A 22,066-nucleotide genomic window follows, 5' to 3' on the forward strand; every position below is an offset into this window, starting at 1 on the left:
GTAGTTCAAAGAACCAGCAACGTTGTGTACAATTCTATTGGTGGGAATTTGGGCAGGAAAACATTCAAATCTCATTGGCTGGTACCTCAGCCAGGTGTGTATAAAAGGGGCACCTTCTGCCGGTGCCCCTTGCTGAAGTCTCACACTAAATAAAAGAGCTGTTGTCACTAGCTTGGTCTCGTGCCTCCTTCATTGCCCGATCTAACAAGCAAATACCACCTCTAGCTGGCCCCAGAGTGGGGTGGGAATGGAGATTTTGCAATAACCTTCCCTCAGGAATGGGGTGGGAATGGAGATTTTGCAGTATCCTTCCTCTGTGACGCCCACCAAGCCACGCCCACAGAACCGGTAGTAAAAAAAATTGGATTTCACCACTGTTGCAGACCCCACTGACCTGTGGCATTTTCAGTCTCTTTTATTTTGCATTCATTTCTCTGCACACCACAGCAGTGGCGGGACTGAGGACAAACCCTCAATCCAGACAGTTGCCTTGAGCACAAACCCTTGCCCAGACAGCTGAGTAAAGGTTTTGCTGTCTTTCTGTCTCTCAGACTGTTCTTGTTGTTTTCTTTTACTTGCAAAATGGGAAGCCCATCAATCTATCTCAGAAGGCAGATGAGACAGGATAATAACTGTTGATCGCAAATGACAACTGTGAAATGAAACAACATTTGGCAAGGAGCAATTGCAGTTAATCCAAATCGAATTTGCGTGTGTCCGCCACAGCTTTTGGAGGAAGGAGTGCAGTTTCCTGAGTTCCGGAAAGGAAGGCAGGATAACCAGCTAATAAACAAATAGATCTACCAAAGGCTTGAAGAAACTCAATCGGAAGATATTTGCTGAGAAATAAAGGCTGGCCTCTGAGAATCAACTAGAGCCAATTAGACTGTAAGGCCCCAGCGCTCCTGATGTAGCATTTCCCTTCATTGTAAATCCTGAAGAATCTTGTCAAATCAAATAGATTCCATTTGTATAGTTATACCTGATTCACCAGCTTCCTTACGAACTCTAGCCTTGGGACAAATCAGCACATGAGGGCACGGACTGGCTTTCAAGTTCTCCAGTTTCTTTCCTCTGTGGAAAAAAAAATTCATTGGTGGGAAAAATATTCATTTCTCGAAGAATTCAGTTTGGCAAAGCTGCCCACTTATGATTGTCCAAGGATTAAAGAAGTAGACCAAAGGTGCCACAATCCAAATTCTGTTAAAAAAAATCCTTTAAAAAAAAAAGCCTAAGGTTACAAATCAAACATGCTTAGAAAGGAAAAAGGCCATGGAGTGGGAAAAGGGGCAGAGTAAACAGACTAGGTGCTAATCTGTATGTCATTATGCAATGTTGTGGCTATCTCATGACAGCAAGGCATTCAACAGGGCTCCATTGTGTGGAGATAAAAATAAGGAAATTAGCATCCAAATTGGAGCTTGCAAAAGGGGAAAGCTTAGACCTTGGCTTGAAGATGGAAAGTTTCCAAATTCCAGAAGAGCAGGTAGAAGAGAGGACTGGCCACCTTCTTGGCTCCACCCACACTTGGGCACAATCCCTTCTTGCTACACCTACAGAAAGAAAGCTATATATATATCTATCTATCTGCATGGCCCCAACTTTTGGACAATCCTTTTACAACTTTGGCCTTATCATCACCAGTCTATCAGCTCCAGCCCAGCCATGAGGAGAGAGGTTTGCACTGTTGTTTTTCTCCGAGCCGTCTTCACCGAGTTCTTGGCAACCATGATTTTTGTGTTCTTCGGTTTGGGCTCAGCCTTGAAGTGGCCATCAGCCTTGCCAAGCGTCCTTCAGATTTCCCTGGCATTTGGCTTGGCCATTGGCACAATGGTACAGACCTTTGGTCATATCAGTGGTGGCCATATCAACCCAGCGGTGACCATCGCCTTCTTCGTTGGGAACCAGATCTCTTTCCTCCGGATGTTGTTTTACATCGTGGCTCAGCTGCTGGGGGCCATTGCTGGTGCAGGCATCCTTTACGGAGTGACCCCCACCAATGCCCGTGGTAATCTGGCAGCCAATGGGGTAAGTACATCCTCTCACAAGGCGGTGGGGTCTAATAATCTGTAGGACGAATTCTCAAGCAGGTCCAAGGAAAATTTGCATCTCAGGGGAAAAAAAGTAGCAGCTGTTCTGTTCCTGGATACTGGTGCAAGAATGTCTTTTCCATTGCCAGAGAGCAGGTGGTACAACAAATGGAACGTAAGAGGGAAACGTTCTCTTATTCATGGCCCTAGAAGTTTACTAGCATGCATGGAGCTATTTACAAGGCAGAGCTCTGTGCAACTGTCCCCATGTCCTAAGGGGATGAGTGAGTCAGTTTAAAAAGGAAAGCAAGAAATGCATTAACTCAATCACAGATCAAAGGATCAGCAGGAACAGCGTACGGAATCTACCTAGAGTTATTGGTTGCTTATTAAAGATTCATTGTTTTCCTTTTCCTAGTCATTTCACACTTAATGCAAGTTTGTGAGTCTTGGCTTGTGTGTTCTTGGAAAGGCATCGAAAGAATGGAGCCTAGGATTTACATGCACACACACGAGCATACACATATATATCATTTACTCTATTGTTTCCTCCAAGCTTTTGATAATCAAGGTAATCACTTCTGGCTCAGCGCAAGGAAAGAGGGCTTTGAACAGAAAAGGACGGACAGCCACAAACATGTAGAACAGCCCTATCTCCAGATCCCTGGAAAAGATCACAGGGCACCATTAAATTCATTGAACCCAAGGTTTCATCATAATAAATTAGTCAAACCATCTGGGAAGCTTGTGAGAAACGTTATTAGAGCCGGACCAAAAAAAAGATACAGAAAAAAGCATGGAGATAATATTTGAAGGACCATATAAAAGCAAATCTCAAGATTTGTATGGCCCTTGGCGACTGCAGGGACACCTGTATGTTTTCTTTGCAGCAAAATGGAAATAGTTTATCATATCCATAAACCTCCCTTATTAAATGCAAGTGGGAGTTTCAGGCCTCTAAGAATTACAACTAGAATTCGAGACTGCTTCTACTCAGAATTATGCCATGATTTCAGGTTATGGACGATGTCTCCTCATTCCATGCTTTTCCCAAGGACCCCTTTTTATTTTTTAGATTTTTGACCCTGCTTTTATTATTTTTGTAAATAATTCAAGGTGGCAAACATACCTAAAAGACCTTCCTTCTCCTATTTTCCCCACAACAACAGCCCTCTGAGGTGGGTTTGGCTGAGAGAGAGTGACTAGTCCAAAGTCCCCCAGCCGGTTGTCGTGTTAAGGCAAAACTAGACCAGCGTCTTAACCACTAGGTCAAACCGGCTTTTATTTCTCCCTTTATTTCTCCATCGCTTCTTAATTCATCAGCGGTCACTAACCGGGTTATTTAGATATTGTATCAATTGTCTAATTATGGTCATTAGAAGAAAAACCTAAGGGGAGAGAATCCCAGAGCCCCTTGCTCCATCAAAGCTTTCTATTTGCATTATGACCCCAACTAAAGTAAGCATTGCCTTAGGTGGTAAAAAAATACATGTAAATCCCCAATGGAATTTAAAATGAAGTATATATTAATACCGGGCTTTTCTAAGTCAAATTTAACAGATTCTTGCATTAAGTATGATATCAGGACCCATTTAAAGGTCAAGGTTTACTTGGCTATTTTTACTTGGCTGTACACCACCCTGAGTCCTTCGGGAGAAGGGCGGTATAAAAATCGAAATAAATAAATAAATAAATAAATAAGGTACCTCCAAGTGAGGCGACCTAAAAGAAAATTTAAATCTATTCCAAATTACTGAACAATCTCTTATTTTTCCTTCTGTTATCTTCAACAAGCCCCCACGGTTTTAAAGGCAATTTGACAATTATCCAAAGGAAAATGTTCCAGATGGGATGAAGGAGACGAGGCTTAATTTCTGTGACCAAGACACAACATGAAAGAGATTTTTACTGTTAAGTCCTCGCGGCTACGTCCTGTCTGCCTCAGCAAAGCTGGTTAGCCGCGCGCTGATTGGATAAAGCGCAGGCAACAAGAAAAGCGGGAACCAGGAAGAGCTGTCATTGGTTCCCCTCTTGACAGCTCCTGCTGGTGTAGCTGTCAAGGCTAGCGTTCGCCTCAGAAGTTGTTGTTGACTAGTTTGAACGGTTGGAGTTGTAAGTTGTGTTAAGCTGCATACCAATAAAGCAGAGTTGTAGCAGCCTCGCCTTTGTCCTTACTCGGCTAGTCTCGGATCTAACACTGGCGACGAAGGTGGGATCCTACCGACGTTAAAAGATCCGAGCTACAGACAGAGAAGGAAGCGTCTGGAGAAGCCAATTACAACGCGGCAAGAGAGACGCCGGCTCACGTAGTTATGGCCAGTGCATTACCTATCTTTCCGCCGTTCGTCCCTTCGTCCGAGAAGTGGGACGAATACATTGAGAGGTTCGAGTGTTCCCTGCACGCCAATAATCTCGCGGACTTGTCCGGCGCGAGGAAACGGGGTTATTTCCTAAGCTCATGCGGCAGCGAAGTGTTCAGTACCGCTCGAGCACTCGCTGCCCCACAGCTAGTTTTTGACTTATCCTGGGAAGTGCTGGTGGAAAAACTAAAGAATCACTACGCGCCCGCCCCCTCCCGAATTGCCCGCCGACACGCTTTCCGGCATTGCATGCAAAAGGAAGGACAATCAATTAATGCTTATATGGCTTCCTTGAGATTGGCTGCCCTCCAATGTGAGTTTAGAGATTTTCTGGATGACATGCTGTTAGACCAGTTGGTCTGTGGCGTCCGAGACATAAGGCTCCAACGGCGCCTCCTGGCACGGAACGATTTAGATCTTCCCATGGCCTTATCCGAGGCCAGAGCTGCAGAACTAGCCGATGACTCGGCCGCTGAGCTCCAGCGACACCAGAGGGGACACCTAGCAAGCGATCGCCCCCTGGGAGTCCACCATGAAGATGCTACTCAGGGGGGCTCGTCGGACGAAGACGCAGAAGTGTGCCGCCTGAAGCTCCGCCAGAGGCGGCGAGAAGGGTTCCCCGACAAGCGTCTGCCAAATCCTTGCATGGGTTGTGGGGGAGACCACGCAAGAGGCGACTGCAAATTCAAAACAGCTGTTTGTCGCCGCTGCGGGAAACGGGGACACCTGGCACGGGTGTGCAGGGCAACCCTGCCATCCAGCGACAACACCCCGGAGCGAGCCAAGTCGCTGAACCCAACCCGGAGACCGATGCCACGTCAACGTGCCTATTTTACCGCCTCCGATTCAACCGAAGATGTCGTCAGTTTCGCCGCCTCCACAACGCCTACCACCAAAATACACCTGACGGTACAGCTCGAAGGGGCACGGTGCAACATGGAAGTGGATACCGGCTCGTCGCGCTCCCTTATTGCCTGGTCTACCCTGAAACAGCTAGTTCCGAAGCTGGAGAAGGGATCTCTCAAGCCCTGCTCAGTGACATTACGAGACTATCAAGGGAAAGCAATCCCAACCCTGGGCATGGGCAGGTTCCGGGTGGCATACCAGAAATTCGAGGGCAGATTACCACTGATCGTTGTTAGAAGTGCCTTGCCAACCCTACTAGGGCTGGATTGGTTCGCTGCCCTTGGCCTAAACGTGGCAGGTGTCCATGCCACGTCCCTTGACATGCCGTCAGCATTGGCCAGCGAATTCGCTGACGTGTTCGAAGACTCCCTGGGTAAATATAATGGAACCCCAGTGTCATTTCAGCTTGATCCCCAGGTGCAACCCATTCGATTGAAGCCCAGACGGGTCCCTTTAGCACTCCGACCGAGGGTAGACGAACAGCTGGACAAACTCATAGCCCAGGGCATTCTGGTTCCCATTGATCACGCTAAATGGGAAACCCCCATCGTGACCCCCCTGAAGCCGGACGGATCCATACGGATCTGTGCGGACTACAAGGGGACGATAAATAAAGCACTCCAAGCCAACCCGTACCCTGTCCCGGTAGTACAGCATTTGCTCCACTCCCTGGGCCAAGGCCGGGTTTTTGCCAAATTGGATTTGGCACAGGCCTATCAACAGCTCCCGGTGGATGAGGACACAGCTCTCGCTCAGACCATCGTCACCCACCGGGGAGCTTTCAAATGTACACGACTCCAGTTTGCAGTCAGTGTAGCGCCAGGAATATTCCAGGGACTTATGGAGCGGATGCTCCATGGTCTCCCCGGAGTTGTTCCGTACTTTGATGATGTTCTGGTGTCTGGTAAAGACCTCCCAGAACTGGTCACCAAGGTAAAGGCTGTCTTAGGCCGATTCCGCCAGGCGGGGTTGAAATTGAGGAAGGACAAGTGTCATATCGGAGTGCCCCAAGTCGAGTTCTTAGGGTTCCTTGTGGATGCCCACGGCATCCGTCCAACCCCCTCGAAAGTTGAAGCAATCCGAAGGGCCCCCACACCCAAGTCCAAGGCCGAGCTCCAAGCCTTCTTGGGCCTCCTAAATTTTTATGCTATATTCCTCCCCCATAAGGCGACGGTGGCCGAGCCACTTCACCGCCTCCTAGATGCTGGCGCCTCTTGGAATTGGTCTAAAGCCGCGGCAGCTTCCTTTGATGCTGTCAAGCGGCTCCTGACTTCTTCCGCTGTCCTGGTACAGTACAATGAAAAGCTCCCCCTGACACTCACTTGTGACGCCTCACCGTACGGGGTTGGGGCTGTCCTCAGCCACCAGTTCCCAAACGGGTTGGAGGCCCCCATAGCGTTTTACTCGCGCACTCTCTCTCCAGCTGAACGGAACTATAGTCAGCTGGACAGAGAGGCCCTTGCCATTGTCGCTGGAATCAAGAGATTCCACGATTATCTATATGGCCGTTTCTTTTCCCTGATCACTGACCATAAGCCATTGTTAGGATTGCTAGCCAGTGACCGCCCTACCCCACAGATATTGTCACGCATGGCGCGTGGACAGAATTCCTAGCGGCTTATTCCTATCAGCTGAAACATAAGCCGGGAAGTGCTATAGGACACGCAGATGCCCTCAGCCGCTGCCCCCTCGGCGGGGTCATAGACCCGGCCCCGTCCCTGCCGGTGCTTCTAATAGAGGAGTCTAACTCCCCTATCTCAGCTCTCGACGTCTCTCGAGAGTCCGCCAAAGACCCAATTTTGATGCAAGTCCTCGACTGGGCCTGCAGGGGCTGGCCGCACGGAACAGTGGGGCCAGAATTCCTGCCGTATACCCGCAGGCAAGGGGAATTGTCAGTGCACAAGGGATGCCTGCTCTGGGGGGGTCGGGTGGTGGTACCTCCGGCCCTCCGGTCTCAGGTGCTAGAATGCCTTCACATGGCCCACCCGGGTATAGGGAGAATGAAAGCCCTAGGTCGCAGCTATGTCTGGTGGCCGAAGCTAGACCATGACATAGAATTGTGGGTTGGGCGTTGCCAGCAATGCCAGGGTTCAAGGGCTGTAGCCCCTGCCGCGCCAGTCCGGGAGTGGGAAACTCCCAGGGGACCGTGGGCTCGGATCCATTTGGATCTCGCCGGCCCCTTTCTCGGGAAAACGTTTTTAGTGGTGGTGGACGCATACCAAGTGGGTAGAATTATTCCTAATGCACTCCACCACCACAGACAATATAGTCCGGATCCTAGACAGGCTGTTTGCAACATTCGGACTCCCAGATGTGCTAGTCACTGATAATGGGCCCCAATTCTCTTCGGCGTCATTCCTACAATTTTTAGCAATCCACGGGGTTCGGCATGCCCCCACGGCCCCGTTCCACCCTGCGGCGAATGGCAGGGCAGAACGGGCTGTGAGGTCAGCCAAGGAGGCGTTAGGCCGCCTGGGCACCTCTAACTGGCAACAGAATATAAACAAATATCTAATGGCCCAACATACCACCCCATGCCAAGAGACTAAGATGAGCCCAGCAGAGTTGCTAATGGGACGACGGTTGAGGACTGTCCTTGACCGTTTGCACCCCACTTACATGCCAGATAAGCTCCAAGAGCCCAATATTAGAGCCCGAGCGTTCAATAAAGGGGATCTTATATTTGCACAAAATTTGGGAGACACAAAATGGTTGCGGGGGCACATAATTCAAATAACTGGACCCTACTCTTATAGGGTCCAGCTCCCAGACGGACGAGTGTGGCGGCGGCACATCAATCAATTAAGGCGCAGAACAGACGACGACGTGGACTGCCAACAACCCCAGCCGCCCACCCAGGCCGAGGTCGCTACCCAATTAGAACCGCCAATCGATCAGGCCCCGCCGAAGATAAGGCCACTCAACACTGTCCCAACCAATCTACTACCACCGCCAGCCCGGAGCGTTCTCGGCGGATGACGTACCTGATTATCCATTGGGTCCGATCTCCGAAGGTCCGGCTCCTCCTACGCCTAGGCCATCACCGATAGTCCTTCAGGGCCGGCCTCCAGCTCCTCCTTCGACCGCGCCACTTCCCGAACTGAGACGCTCGGGGCGGAGTCGACGCCGACCGGCGTATTTGGCCGACTACGCATGCGCGATCCGGGGGTTGAGGGGTGTTAAGTCCTCGCGGCTACGTCCTGTCTGCCTCAGCAAAGCTGGTTAGCCGCGCGCTGATTGGATAAAGCGCAGGCAACAAGAAAAGCGGGAACCAGGAAGAGCTGTCATTGGTTCCCCTCTTGACAGCTCCTGCTGGTGTAGCTGTCAAGGCTAGCGTTCGCCTCAGAAGTTGTTGTTGACTAGTTTGAACGGTTGGAGTTGTAAGTTGTGTTAAGCTGCATACCAATAAAGCAGAGTTGTAGCAGCCTCGCCTTTGTCCTTACTCGGCTAGTCTCGGATCTAACATTTACGAAATCAGGGTTGAACTTCTTAACACCCAAAGAACCATGCTCTATATTTTTTGCAGAGCTCTTGGCTTGTTCTTTTGGGAAGGTGCCTCTAATCTCATACCTCTGCTGAAACTTGGTAAATGGAATTGTTTATTTGAGATTAAGGAACACACCCCCAGCGGCACAAGAAAAGCCACTGTGCAGAGTTAATTGCAGATCTCATCTCAAAAGACTTAAACTAAAAAGCAATCACAAAGCCCTGTTCCACAGTTCGGCATTCACAATTCTTCTGGATTTTTAGCAAAAGTGACTTCCTGACAAGAACATGCAAGACTAAAACGGTGTCCTTTTTCTTCTAACAGCTTAGCAACAACACAACAGCAGGTCAGGCTGTGGTCCTAGAGATTATCTTGACTTTCCAGCTTGTCTTGTGCATTTTTGCCTCAACTGACAACCGCCGAAATGACAACGTGGGATCCCCATCTCTGTCTATTGGATTGTCAGTCACCCTGGGCCATCTGGTGGGGGTAAGTGTTGTTTGTGCTCATTGTACAAAAGCCGAAGAAAGGAGCAAATGGAGGGAGTGTACTTATTTGACTCATCACTGCCGCTTTTGGCTGGTAACGACCCTCAGATCATAAGGTACTATAACTATTACAGTCTGTTTGTCCTTCTGTGCAAGCAGCTTGTGTGTGAACTCCAGGGGAACAAGGTATCTGTAGCTACAACCTTTTCTGCACAGTTGTCCATTAGGAATATGGGGATGTTCTGAGAATAGGATAACTTCCTAGACCAGGGGTCTCCAACCTTGGCAACCTTAAGATTTGGGGACTTCAACTCCCAGAATGGCTGAGGAATTCTGGGAGTTGAAGTCCCCAAGTCTTAAGGTTGCCAAGGTTGGAGACCCCTGTGCTAGGCAACGACTTCCCAATTCTAAGGCACAAAATTTCAAAACAAATTTAGGATCTACTGTAGGCATTGAAGACTAGGTGTTTCCAACCCACAAACGACCACACAGGCCACCGTCACATACAACCTTGGACAACTAGAAATGTGGCCCCACAATAAAAATATTTTTTTAAAATGAAAGTTTGTTATCAGTACATATTAATTATGTTATGTAATATATATTCCTCTTCACTCAATGCAGCCCAGGGCAAGGCTGCAACCCGTGTTGTAGGCAGAAGCTTTTGTGAGTGGTGTAATTAACAGAATTCATAACACTCAGTCCTCACAATCCATATGGTACCTGTGTTGAACTTCATGCTGGCTGTCTTTCCTCCAAACATCAGCACAGATGGTAAAGCCTCTGTAGCATCAAGCCATAGATGGAACTGCCAAAGTTCCTCTTAAACAATAACTCTTCCTTGGTGTGTATTGACTGACCTTTCGTGTTCTCCATGACTGGTGCTGAGAGCAGGATCTATAGGAGGCCCTTTAATATTTGGCTGCTGTGATATAGAAAGCCAGGTTTCCCATCGTATATGGCAAGAGAAATTTATTTATTTTATTTTTTTATTTATTAAATTTTTATACCGCCCTTCTCCTGAAGGACTCAGGGCGGTTTACAGCCATAATAAAACAACAGAGATATACACATAAAATCATAATTAAAAAACTTATTACAAATGGCTGAATTAAAATATTAAAAATAAAACCCCGAATTATAAAATATTAAAACATTAAAACTAATTAAAATCCTATTAAAATCCTATGCCAGTCCGGCGCGAACAAACAAATAGGTCTTCAGCTCGCGGCGGAAAGTCCGAAGGTCTGGCAGTTGCTGGAGTCCAGGGGGAAGTTCGTTCCAAAGGGTGGGAGCCCCCACAGAGAAGGCCCTCCCCCTGGGGGCCGCCAGCTGACATTGCTTGATGGACAGCACCCTAAGGAGTCCCTCTCTGTGCGAGCGTACAGGTCGGTGGGAGGTATTTGGTAACAGCAGGCGGTCCCGTAAGTACCCTGGCCCTAAGCCATGGAGCGCTTTAAAGGTAGTCACCAACACCTTGAAGTGCACCCGAAAGACCACAGGTAGCCAGTGCAGACTGCGCAGGAGAGGTGTTACATGGGAGCAACGTATGGCTCCCACTATCACCCACGCAGCTGCATTCTGAACCAACTGGAGCCTCCGGGTGCTCTTCAAGGGGAGCCCCATGTAGAGAGCATTACAGTAGTCCAAGTGAGAGGTAACCAGAGCATGAGTGACCGTGCATAAGGCATCCCGGTCAAGGAAGGGGCGCAACTGGCGGACCAGGCGAACCTGGTAAAAAGCCCTCCTGGCGACGGTCGTCAAATGATCTTCGAAGGACAACCGTCCATCCAGGAGGACGCCCAAGTTGCACACCCTTTCCACTTGGGCCAATGATTCACCCCCAACAGTCAGCCGCACCTGCAGCTGACTGTACCGGGGTGCCGGCATCCACAGCCACTCCGTCTTGGAGGGATTGAGTTTGAGCCTGTTTCTCCCCATCCAGACCCGTACAGCTTCCAAACACCGGGACAGCACTTCGATGGCTTCGTTGGGATGGCCTGGGGTGGAAAAGTACAGCTGCATATCATCAGCGTACAGTTGGTACCTCACCCCAAAGCCATTGATGATCTCACCCAGCGGCTTCATATAGATGTTGAACAGGAGAGGCGAGAGAATCGACCCCTGCGGCACCCCACATGTGAGGGGCCTTGTGGTCGATCTCTGCCCCCCTGCCAACACCGTCTGCGACCGGTCAGAGAGATAGGAGGAGAACCACCGATAAACGGTGCCTCCCACTCCCAAACTCCCTAACCGGTGCAGCAGGATACCATGGTCGATGGTATCAAAAGCCGCTGAGAGATCTAATAGGACCAGGGCAGAGGAACAACCCCTGTCCCTGGCCCTCCAGAGATCATCCACCAACACGACCAAAGCCGTCTCCGTACTGTACCCGGGTCGGAAGCCAGACTGAAACGGGTCTAGGGAAATGTTACCTGAAGGACAATTGACAGGTGATCTTCCAAGGGAGGGAGCAAACAGATTGTTAGAAAAGTCCGCCTTGAAGTGGCAAGAGAAGTTTATATGCCTATTTTGTTGTTCTCCTCTATAGATCTATTTCACTGGCTGCTCTATGAATCCTGCCAGATCTTTTGGACCTGCAGTTGTCATGAAAAGATTTACCTCTGCTCATTGGGTAAGAAGTCAATTTATCATAGTGGCATAGTTCATAGTAATCAAAATGAAATTGGTCAAACCGTATTCTTAATGGCAGCTTTATAGAAGAAGAAATGCTTATTCAGTTAGCAGATGACATAAAACTGGGAAGGATAATTAATACTGAAGAAAATAGAACATCCAAGATATTATAATAAATTAGAAAAGTGGGATGAAAAGAACAGAACGGAAGTTAATCAGATAACTGCAAAGTTCTCCATTAAAAAAAAACTAAACCCACAGGTATAGCATGGGCAATACCTACCTTAATAACATTATATATGAAAAGGACCTTGACATTGTAGTTTATCAAAATGAGGGTTGGTCACAGAAATATAGTTTCCAAATCATAAGGAATGGGTTCTTGCGCTAAGTAGAAATGGGGTTGGATTATGGTCTACTCCAGATCAATAACATCATGATCTAATTTATAATTCAATATATAACCCAGAAATATTTCAAAAAAAAGTATAGCATTATTCTCTTCTGCTTTGCAACCATGCTGAGCCAAAAATTCTGTAATGTTCGTAACGGAACAGGATTTCTCTGTCTCTAGTTTCACATGTTCATATCTCAGTTGAAACTATGGTTCTTAAAATGTGAGTTGAAAAAACTGAAATGCAGAAGCCCATAACAATCACCACCAGTATCACTGAAACATTATTTCCTTCCTTGAAACTCGTATTTTTTTTTTGGTTTGTCTTTGTTTTTTGATTTTTTTAAAAAAAGAACTTTCAAATTGATGTTAATTTCATAAGAATCTGAAGACAATCAAGGAATCAATACACACACACACACACACACACACACACACACACACACACACCACTGCCTGGATAGAGTTCATACTAGCTTCTGAAAAGTCAGAGATTTTGCACAAGCAGAAACAATTCAATTTTTCTGAAATTCAGAGGCATTATGAACTAGGCTGTGTCGCATAATATGCTATATCAAAAAAAAATGTTATCATGTCTTAATAGGATATTCTGATTCACACAACTTGTTAAAATAATGGATAGCTTTTCAGAACCTACCAAACCTACTCGGCCCCATTAAACCGAGACCCCTATGTTGTGCAAACCCAACCATAACTGTATTAACTGCGCTAGCTGGCTTAATTGAGGAAATTTGAAAGTCTTTAACGAATTCCTTGTATTGTTTTTTTTTTAGGTGTTCTGGGTTGGACCCATTTCTGGAGCCATTCTAGCTTCTCTCTTGTACAACTACCTTCTGCTTCCTCACTCAATGAATATGTCTGAAAGAGTAGCCATCATCAAAGGTACTTACGAGTCAGAGGAAGAGTGGGAAGAAAAAGAGAAAAGCATGGAAATGTCTTCTCCATAAGCAAAAGCGATCAGAAGGAGAGGGAGAGAAGGAACCGGATGGCTTGCATGTCGATAAACACTCACTGCATACCTTGTAAGCCCAAGAAGCTTCCCCCAGTGCCCAGGATCTGAAGAGGGAATGGAAACAGCTTATTTGCCTAAATAACTGCCTTGAACCCACAGCTGTATGTATGTGAGTGCATGAGAAAACATGGCTCATTCAAACAGCAAAATCAGACAAGGACAGTACCTTCATTTCCTGGGGCTGCAAAAATCTGGATGTGCTCCAAGATTGTTCTATCCACATTTCTTTCTTTCTTTCTTTCTTTCTTTCTTTCTTTCTTTCTTTCTTTCTTTCTTTCTTTCTTTCTTTTTACAACAGGGCACAGTCATTTGTTTAGATATTGACGTTTGACTTCATGGCAGGAGTCCAGAATTTGTCACTACAGGTTTATTGATATGCTCCAGGCTTTTTTGTGGGGAGTGGTGGGGCACAATGGCTTTAGCTCATCTCATCTATGCACCAATATTTGTCGCTTGTTTTGAAATGGGTTAGGATGTTTTTAATTTTAATATTTAAGGCAGCCGAAATATGAAGCGAAACCCTGAGCTGAAAGAGGGAAAAACTGAGAGCAGCTTTGCAGTGGGACCTGTGAGGATTTGTAGGAGGTCCCGTGAAGACAAATCTTCTTAAAAGAAGATAGTACTTTAAGATCTATAAATGGTCTTCTTCTTGTCATAAAATGCTGAGGGAAGCAAGTGTCCTCAGGAACTGCCTGCAGCCATTCCCTTCCTAAAGTGATTTCAGGGTTCAAAGGGAATACGGTACATCAAAGTTCTTTCCTTTGGCTTAATTTCCATCCTCCAAAAAGCAACAGACAAAAATTCTTTGAGGGCTATTCAACAGAGGCCAGTCTGTCTCCCATAGTCATTTAGATCAGGGGTCTCCAACTTTGGCAACTTTAAGACTTGTGGACTTTAACGCCCAGAGCTGACTGAGGAACTCTGGGAGTTGAAGTCCACAAGTCTTAAAGTTGCCAAGGTTGGAGACCCCTGATTTAGATTATCCTGACTCCGTTCTTGCATGCTTCTGATGCAGAGAGAGAAGGAGCTGAGAATGAAGAAGAGCTGCCACCATCTGTCTTGCTTAGAACAAGTCAACAAGGGAGATCAGGGGAGGAGAACCACAATTAATTGGTAGAAATGGTACCAGGAGTAAAACCAATCACAGTAGATAGAAGTGGGCTCTGGTAGCTGACAACAGCATTCAACTTATGCTTGGATTCCAGATACAGAGAGAGAAGCAGTACAGGAAGGTGCAGCAACATGGGAGGGCAAACCACTCATAACACCTGGGATGACTCACCATTTCACTCTCCCTTTCCTGCCTCAGGGTAACACCAAATGAATTCCCACCCCACCCTCCCACCCCAAAGAATGAGGACGTATGTAAAATAACTATAAAGGCATGCAATTTTAGACAGAATTCTCCCCTAGCATGAGAAAGATGCAATATTGCTTAGCACTCTGGGGAAAGATCAGGATCAGATAACATCCATGTGGACAAAATTGTATTAGCTCCACCGAAAGGGTTATCCGGTGGACCTTAGGAAAGCCTGAGTGATATACAGGGCAGGGGGAAGACTCCTTCTCCACCTAGAAATCTTAAATAAACTAATCTGAGCTCAGTGTGTGCCTGATAGGGGGAAAAATCTACCTGCAGAGAAAGACCACCTTATCTGTCAGGCCTACAGAGCAAGAGAAAGTTCCCTGAATGACAACAGCTGTGGTTCAAGAGAATGTGATGAAAGGCCAAGCTAAAAAACCAAGTTGAATTCTAAGAAAGCCTACCTTTTATGAGGGGGAAAAGCCCTCATTCTCCACCTAAAAGTCCCAGAACAAATGTTATACACTTACCTGCTTTATAACTTAATTTTGGAGGGAACAGGTCATGTCCAACTATTGTTTTTCTTCAAAAGAAGAATGCGTTTTGCTTGGGGGCTTTGTCAATATTTGTTATGTATTGAATTATTTATTATCAATAAAAAAGAAAGATGGTGTATAATAACCTTTGGCTGAAAGTGTGTGAGATTTAAGGAACAGCATGGGGGAGAAGAGGCAAGGAAGTGGAGAGGACAGCACGCCTACACAGTAGAAGCGCCACCCTCTTTGTAAATGTATGTCAATGTGTGTACAGAAAGGACAGGGCTAACACTTAATGCAGCCACCATCTTGTTTCCTTCTTCATCAAGGATATCTCTGATGAGCCATCTTCAGGGAGTCCTTGACTTATGATCGCAATTGAGCCCCAGATTTCTGTTGCTAAGTGAAACTGTTGTTAAGTGAGTTTTATGGCCCATTTTATGACCTCTCTTGCCACGTTTGCTAAGTGAATCACTGCAGTTGTTCAGCTAGTAACCTGGTTGTTAAGTGAATCTGCCTTCCCCATTGACCTTGCTTGTTCAGAAAGTCACAAAAGAGGATCACATGACCCAGGGACACTGCAACTGTCATAAATGCGAGTCAGCTGTCAAGCATCCAAATGTAAACCATGTGACCCTGGGGCTGCTGCAACAGTCATAAGTGTGAAAAATGGTCATAACTCATTTTTTTTAGTGATGTTGTAACTTTTGAGTGGTCACTAAGTGAACTGTTGTAAGGACTACCTGTACTTCAATTGCAAGATGCAGTAGGTTAAATGATTTATATAAGAAAGCTGGTTACCCCAGGGAGCCAAATGGAGGCCCCAAACCAACTGAAATGTTTAGTTTTCTTTCGACTGATTTGAATTCACTTAACTCAAATTCACCATTTCCAAACAAGACCGACATCTTGCAGACAACAGTAGTCTGACTTTTTTATATTTGCATGTCTAGCCCCACCCTCAAATTATGCCTTGGCCACATCAACTCATCAATCAGAATTTTTTTTGGGGGGAGGCTGACCTTACATTGTGATGGAGGACCTCCTAAGCAGGTGCTACCTGGGAAACCAGGATGTAAGATGCAATAGTAGCTTATCTCAGCATGCCCTGACTTTTCTTTACATTTATGAAGTAGGAGGGGAAAGTGCTGTTTTGTTTCTTTCCATCTTTGCTGCTCCCAGGTAAGATGGCAGAGCAAAAGAAAACATTGACTACTGGAAGACTGGCAGGAAGGGGGGTGGGTCCCCAGGCTACGGCACAGTCAGGCACTGTCACTTTTGCCAAGGTAGCCAGGTCTACTGGTGCCACTGGGCTTCTCAGCGATAGCCAACTTACGTGTGTACAAGGCCACTAGGATAATTTTCTAGTGATATGTTGACTGCCTTAAGTCAGGGGTCTCCAACCTTGGTCCCTTTAAGACTCGTGGACTTCAACTGCCAGAGTTCCTCAGCCAGCTTTGCTGGCTGAGGGACTCTGGGAGTTGAAGTCCACGAGTCTTAAAGGGACCAAGGTTGGAGACCCCTGACTTAAGTTGTTTGTTTGTATCCTGTTCTTATTTTTACGAGCAAAAATTGGTGTGGCGTGACAGGCATGTCTTGTATAGCAGTCTTTAATTTCCTGTTTGAACCCTTGCAATTTGCATACCGAGCAAATAGATCAACAGATGATGCTGTTAATATGGCTCTGCACTACATCCTACAACATCTCCAAAGACCTATGCAAGGGTCCTTTTTGTAGACTTTAGTTCAGCATTCAATACCATCATTCCAGGCATTTTTCTAACTAAGCTAAACCAGCTACAGGTACCGGAACAGACTTGTAAGTGGATCACAAGCTTCCTAACAAACAGGAAGCAGCAGGTGAAGCTAAGCAAGATCACATCAAATACCTGTACAATTAGCACAGGGTCCCCCCAAGGCTGTGTGCTCTCCCCACTTCTCTTCTCTCTGTATACCAATGACTGCATCTCCAATGATCCATCTGTCAAGCTACTGAAGTTCGCAGATGACACAACAGTGATTGGTCTCATTCGAGACAATGACGAATCCGCATATAGACGAGAGGTCGAACGACTAGCCTTGTGGTGCAACCAAAACAATCTGGAACTGAACACACTCAAAACCGTAGAAATGGTGGTAGACTTTAGGAGAAACCCTTCCATACTTCCACCTCTCACAATACTTGACAACACAGTATCAACAGTAGAAACCTTCAAATTTCTAGGTTCTGTCATATCGCAAGATCTAAAATGGACAGCTAACATCAAAAACCTCATTAAAAAAGGACAACAAAGAATGTTCTTTCTGTGCCAACTCAGTAAGCTCAAACTGCCCAAGGAGCTGCTGATCCAGTTCTACAGAGGAATTATTGAGTCTGTCATTTGCACCTCTATAACTGTCTGGTTCGGTTCTGCAACCCAACAAGAAAAACACAGACTTCAGAGGATAATTAGAACTGCAGAAAAAATAATTGCTACCAACCTGCCTTCCATTGAGGACCTGTATACTGCACGAATCAAGAAGAGGGCCGTGAAAATATTTGCAGATCCCTCGCATCCTGGACATAAACTGTTTCAACTCCTACCCTCAAAACGACGCTATAGAGCACTGCACACCAGAACAACTAGACACAAGAACAATTTTTTCCTGAAGGCCATCACTCTGCTAAACAAATAATTCCCTCAACACTGTCAGACTATTTACTGAATCTGCACTATTATTAATCGTCTCATAGTTCCCATTACCAATCTCTTTCCACTTATGACTGTATGACTATAACTTGTTGCTGGCAATCCTTATGATTTATATTGATATATTGACCATCAATTGTGTTGTAAATGTTGTACCTTGATGAACGTATCTTTTCTTTTATGTACACTGAGAGCATATGCACCAAGACAAATTCCTTGTGTGTCCAATCACACTTGGCCAATAAAATTCTATTCTATTCTATTCTATTCTATTCTATTCTATTCTATTCTTATATCTTCTTTTTGCTGCTCTTATCTCCCTTGTTAGTGCATTTCTGGCCTGATTGTACAGCATTTTATCACCTTTTCTGTAGGCTTCCTCTTTGGAATGCCGTAGCTGCTTAAGTTTAGGTGTAAACCAAGGTTTGTTGCTACTGTGTATTCGCAAGTTCCTTGTAGGTACACATAGGTCTTCACAGAAGCGGACATATGATATTACAGTATCTGTGAGTTCATCCAGGTCTGCAGAGGTATCTTTAAAAATATTCCAATCAGTGCAGTCAAAATATGCCTGTAGCTTTAATTCTGATTCCTCCGTCCAGGTTTTCACTGATTTAATTATTGGTTTTATGGCTTTAAGTCTTTCCCTGTAAGCAGGTACAAGGTGAATCATGCAATGATCAGAGTGTCCTACAGCTGCACGTGGTAAAGACCGATAGGCATCTTTTAGTGCTGTGTAGCAGTGGTCTAGAGTATTCTTGCCTCTGGTGGGACAATTGACATGCTGAAAGTATTTTGGTAGTTCTTTCCTTAAGTTTGCCTTGTTTAGATCTCCCAAAACAATGGCCAGTGAATCAGGGTGTTTGGCTTCAGCCTCCATGATTTGGTCAGCTAGAGTTCGTAATGCCTTGTTTACACAGGCTTGTGGTGGGACATAAACAGCAATTAGAAGAAATGAGGAAAATTCACGAGGCGAATAGTAAGGTTTGCAGTTGATAATTAGTCTCTAAATTGTTGTCACAGAATTTGTAAATTATGTTAAAATCTTGACACCAGGTTGAATTAATATATAGGCATAAGCCTCCTCCTTTCTTTTTACCAGATGTTTCTGGAATCCTGTCTGATCGTTCAATTTGAAATCCTGGAATGTTCAGGCTGCTATTTTCAATTGATTCATTTAACCAGGTTTCAGAGAAGCATAGGACTGCTGAATTGAGAAAATCAGAATAGTATTTGTTTAAGAGGAGTATTTCATCCATCTTATTTGCAAGTGAGCGTATATTTGTTAGGAAAATTGAAGGCAGAGGAGTTTTAATGCGAGTTCTTAGCTTGATTAAGATCCCAGATCGCTTACCTCTTTTCCTTCGTTTCCGTCGTTTGGTTTTTTTAGTAATCAATGGCTCCGTGGGAATTGCCTCCTCCTGTGTTAGAATCTCCTCCGTGTTTGTAAAGACAGGCGGGAGTGAGATTAAAGAAAGCTGCTCCTTAAAGAAATGTTCCTTAATTTTTAGCAGATGGTCTCGTGAGTAGGAAATCCGTAGTGAGTCACAGAGAACAATTAGAAATAAAGAAACAATTAGAGAGCATTTCACCGAGGCAGCCTTCGTCGGCGCCATCTTAGGTTCTTATTTCATTGCCTTATGAGGACAATGAAAGCAGGCATAAGGGTGCTGTTAATATAAATGAAAAAAATTGATATACACAGCAAAACCAACTGAGGTAATACTGATCACCCATCGGATCTGCTCCCTTCACTTGCTGTCTTAAGCGTCAAATTATCTTCCTTGTAGCAAATTTGTGATTTCCAGCAGCAGTAGCTGCTGCTCAGGGGAAGGATATAGGGCAGGGGTCTCCAACCTTGTCCCTTTAAGACTTGTGGACAAAGCTGACAGAGGAACTCTGGGAATTGAAGTCCACAAGTCTTAAAGGGACCAAGGTTGGAGACCCCCTGATATAGGGAGCTATTTATAAAGTCTCACAGAGAGTTTAGGGGGGAGAGCAGGGGTGAACTACTACTGGTTCGGACTGGTTCGGCTGAATTGGTAGCGGTGGTGGGTAGTTCAGAGAACCGGTAGCAGCGGCGGCGCAAGGCTCCGCCCATCTGCCCAGATGTCGTTGCTTCCTGGTTTTAACTAAGAAGTAACCTTTTATTGACCCTCTACACATGTGCAGAAGGCTTTGTGCATGCGCATAGGGTCCAAGTGCACACGTGAGCAAACGTGAGCAAATGAGCAAAGTGCACACTTCTGAACTGGTAGGGAAGGTAAGTAGATTTTGCCCCTCGGGCACAGTAAGCAATCTGGCATTCTGTTGTGGCTAAACTATAACTCTTGGCCTGGTTTATAATTGCTCACGCTTTGTAGATACGTTCAGAGTTGTAATTCAGCATACCATTGGATGGCTATTGCTTTTTTCTGTCTTCAGGCAGGTAATACCACAGGTTTAGCTGAGATTATTTCTCTTTTGCAGAAGAACCCTATTTCAGAATAGAATAGAATAGAATAGAATAGAATAGAATAGAATAGAATAGAATAGAATAGAATTTTTATTGGCCAAGTGTGATTGGACACACAAGGAATTTGTCTTGGTGCATATGCTCTCAGTGTACATAAAAGAAAAGATACGTTCATCAAGGTACAACATTTACAACACAATTGATGATCAATATATCAATATAAATCATAAGGATTGCCAGCAACAAGTTATAGTCATACAGTCATAAGTGGAAAGAGATTGGCGATGGGAACTATGAAACGATTAATAGTAGTGCAGATTCAGTAAATAGTCTGACAGTGTTGAGGGAATTATTTGTTTAGCAGAGTGATGGCCTTCGGGAAAAACCTGTTCTTGTGTCTAGTTGTTCTGGTGTGCAGTGCTCTATAGCGTCGTTTTGAGGGTAGGAGTTGAAACAGTTTATGTCCAGGATGCGAGGGATCTGCAAATATTTTCACAGCCCTCTTCTTGATTCGTGCAGTATACAGGTCCTCAATGGAAGGCAAGTTGGTAGCAATTATTTTTTCTGCAGCTCTAATTATCCTCTGAAGTCTGTGTTTTTCTTGTTGGGTTGCAGAACCGAACCAGACAGTTATAGAGGTGCAAATGACAGACTCAATAATTCCTCTGTAGAATTGGATCAGCAGCTCCTTGGGCAGTTTGAGCTTACTGAGTTGGCGCAGAAAGAACATTCTTTGTTGTCCTTTTTTAATGATGTTTTTGATGTTAGCTGTCCATTTGAGATCTTGCGATATGATAGAACCCAGAAATTTGAAGGTTTCTACTTGATTTTGATGCAGCTGCTGCCAAAAAATGTAAACAGGGAGCTGATCCCACCTGTTAATTTGAGAGGAGGTGTATCAGTTTGGGAATAAGCAACTGAGATCAAGAATAGATGGATATTTTAAGAACTGTGTCAACACATGTTGGTATAAGCTTTGGCTAAGCCACCTTCTCTTTTGGGGTTTAGAAACAGCCTTTTCAGATAGGTGAGGAAATTAACACTCCTTCCTTTAGAAACTAATCACCAAGAATGTGTTGTTTTTTAGAAAAAAATCTGTTGAAAAATTGTTGAGGTTTAACATGAGCTTTTCATTCATTAATTACCTCTGTTCAGGCAATCTCTGAAATGTACATAATGCGGTATTCAGAGGAGGCCTAGGAAGGAAAACTTGGCACTAATTTCATATGGATTATGCAAGAAGAGAAAGCAATAATGGCTACTTCCAGACAAGACTGTTCCTAACCTTTCGAAAGGAGTTTGAAGCCCATCTGCAGGAATCCTTGCTGCTTGAATTTCACTTGTTTGCACTTCACTTCCACAAACACTAAAAACATGATAAGTCAATAAAAGATCATGCCCAATAGAAGTTTGGAAAAAATGCTACCCTACTTATTTTCTGCTCCCCAAGAGTGGTGGGGAGGGAGGGAGGGAGAGAGAGTGGTGTCTCTGTGTGTTTATGTTTTCTTTTCAATCTCTTTTTTTCTTTGTATCTTCCTTTCCTTATTTACTTTTTCATATTTACTTTATCATATTTTTCTTTGAATGTATTATTGTATGTAAAATCTTTCAGTAAAACCTTTTTAAAAAGGTATTTATTCTGCAGATACAGTTGCCCAACCTAGTCCCAATCCTGGGTTCATTTTCTGTCACTCTAAACATTATTTTAATTGAAATTGAAAACTTAAGAGAAAGTACAATATTCTAT

The 22,066-nt window shown here is 45.1% G+C and overlaps 1 protein-coding gene across 1 annotated transcript; it reads left to right on the plus strand.

Moving 5' to 3' along the window:
* Window positions 1-1,549: 1,549 nt before the first annotated feature.
* On the plus strand, window positions 1,550-14,906 carry LOC131193217 (aquaporin-5-like). The gene is made up of 4 exons (XM_058173200.1): window positions 1,550-2,028; window positions 9,108-9,272; window positions 11,823-11,906; window positions 13,097-14,906. The coding sequence occupies exons 1-4, from the start codon at window positions 1,666-1,668 to the stop codon at window positions 13,268-13,270; spliced, it is 786 nt and encodes a 261-aa protein (XP_058029183.1). The 5' UTR covers window positions 1,550-1,665; the 3' UTR covers window positions 13,271-14,906.
* The last annotated feature ends 7,160 nt before the right edge of the window (window positions 14,907-22,066 follow it).

Source organism: Ahaetulla prasina, chromosome 2 (assembly GCF_028640845.1).
Source record: "Ahaetulla prasina isolate Xishuangbanna chromosome 2, ASM2864084v1, whole genome shotgun sequence".
Taxonomy (NCBI): Eukaryota; Metazoa; Chordata; class Lepidosauria; order Squamata; family Colubridae; genus Ahaetulla; species Ahaetulla prasina.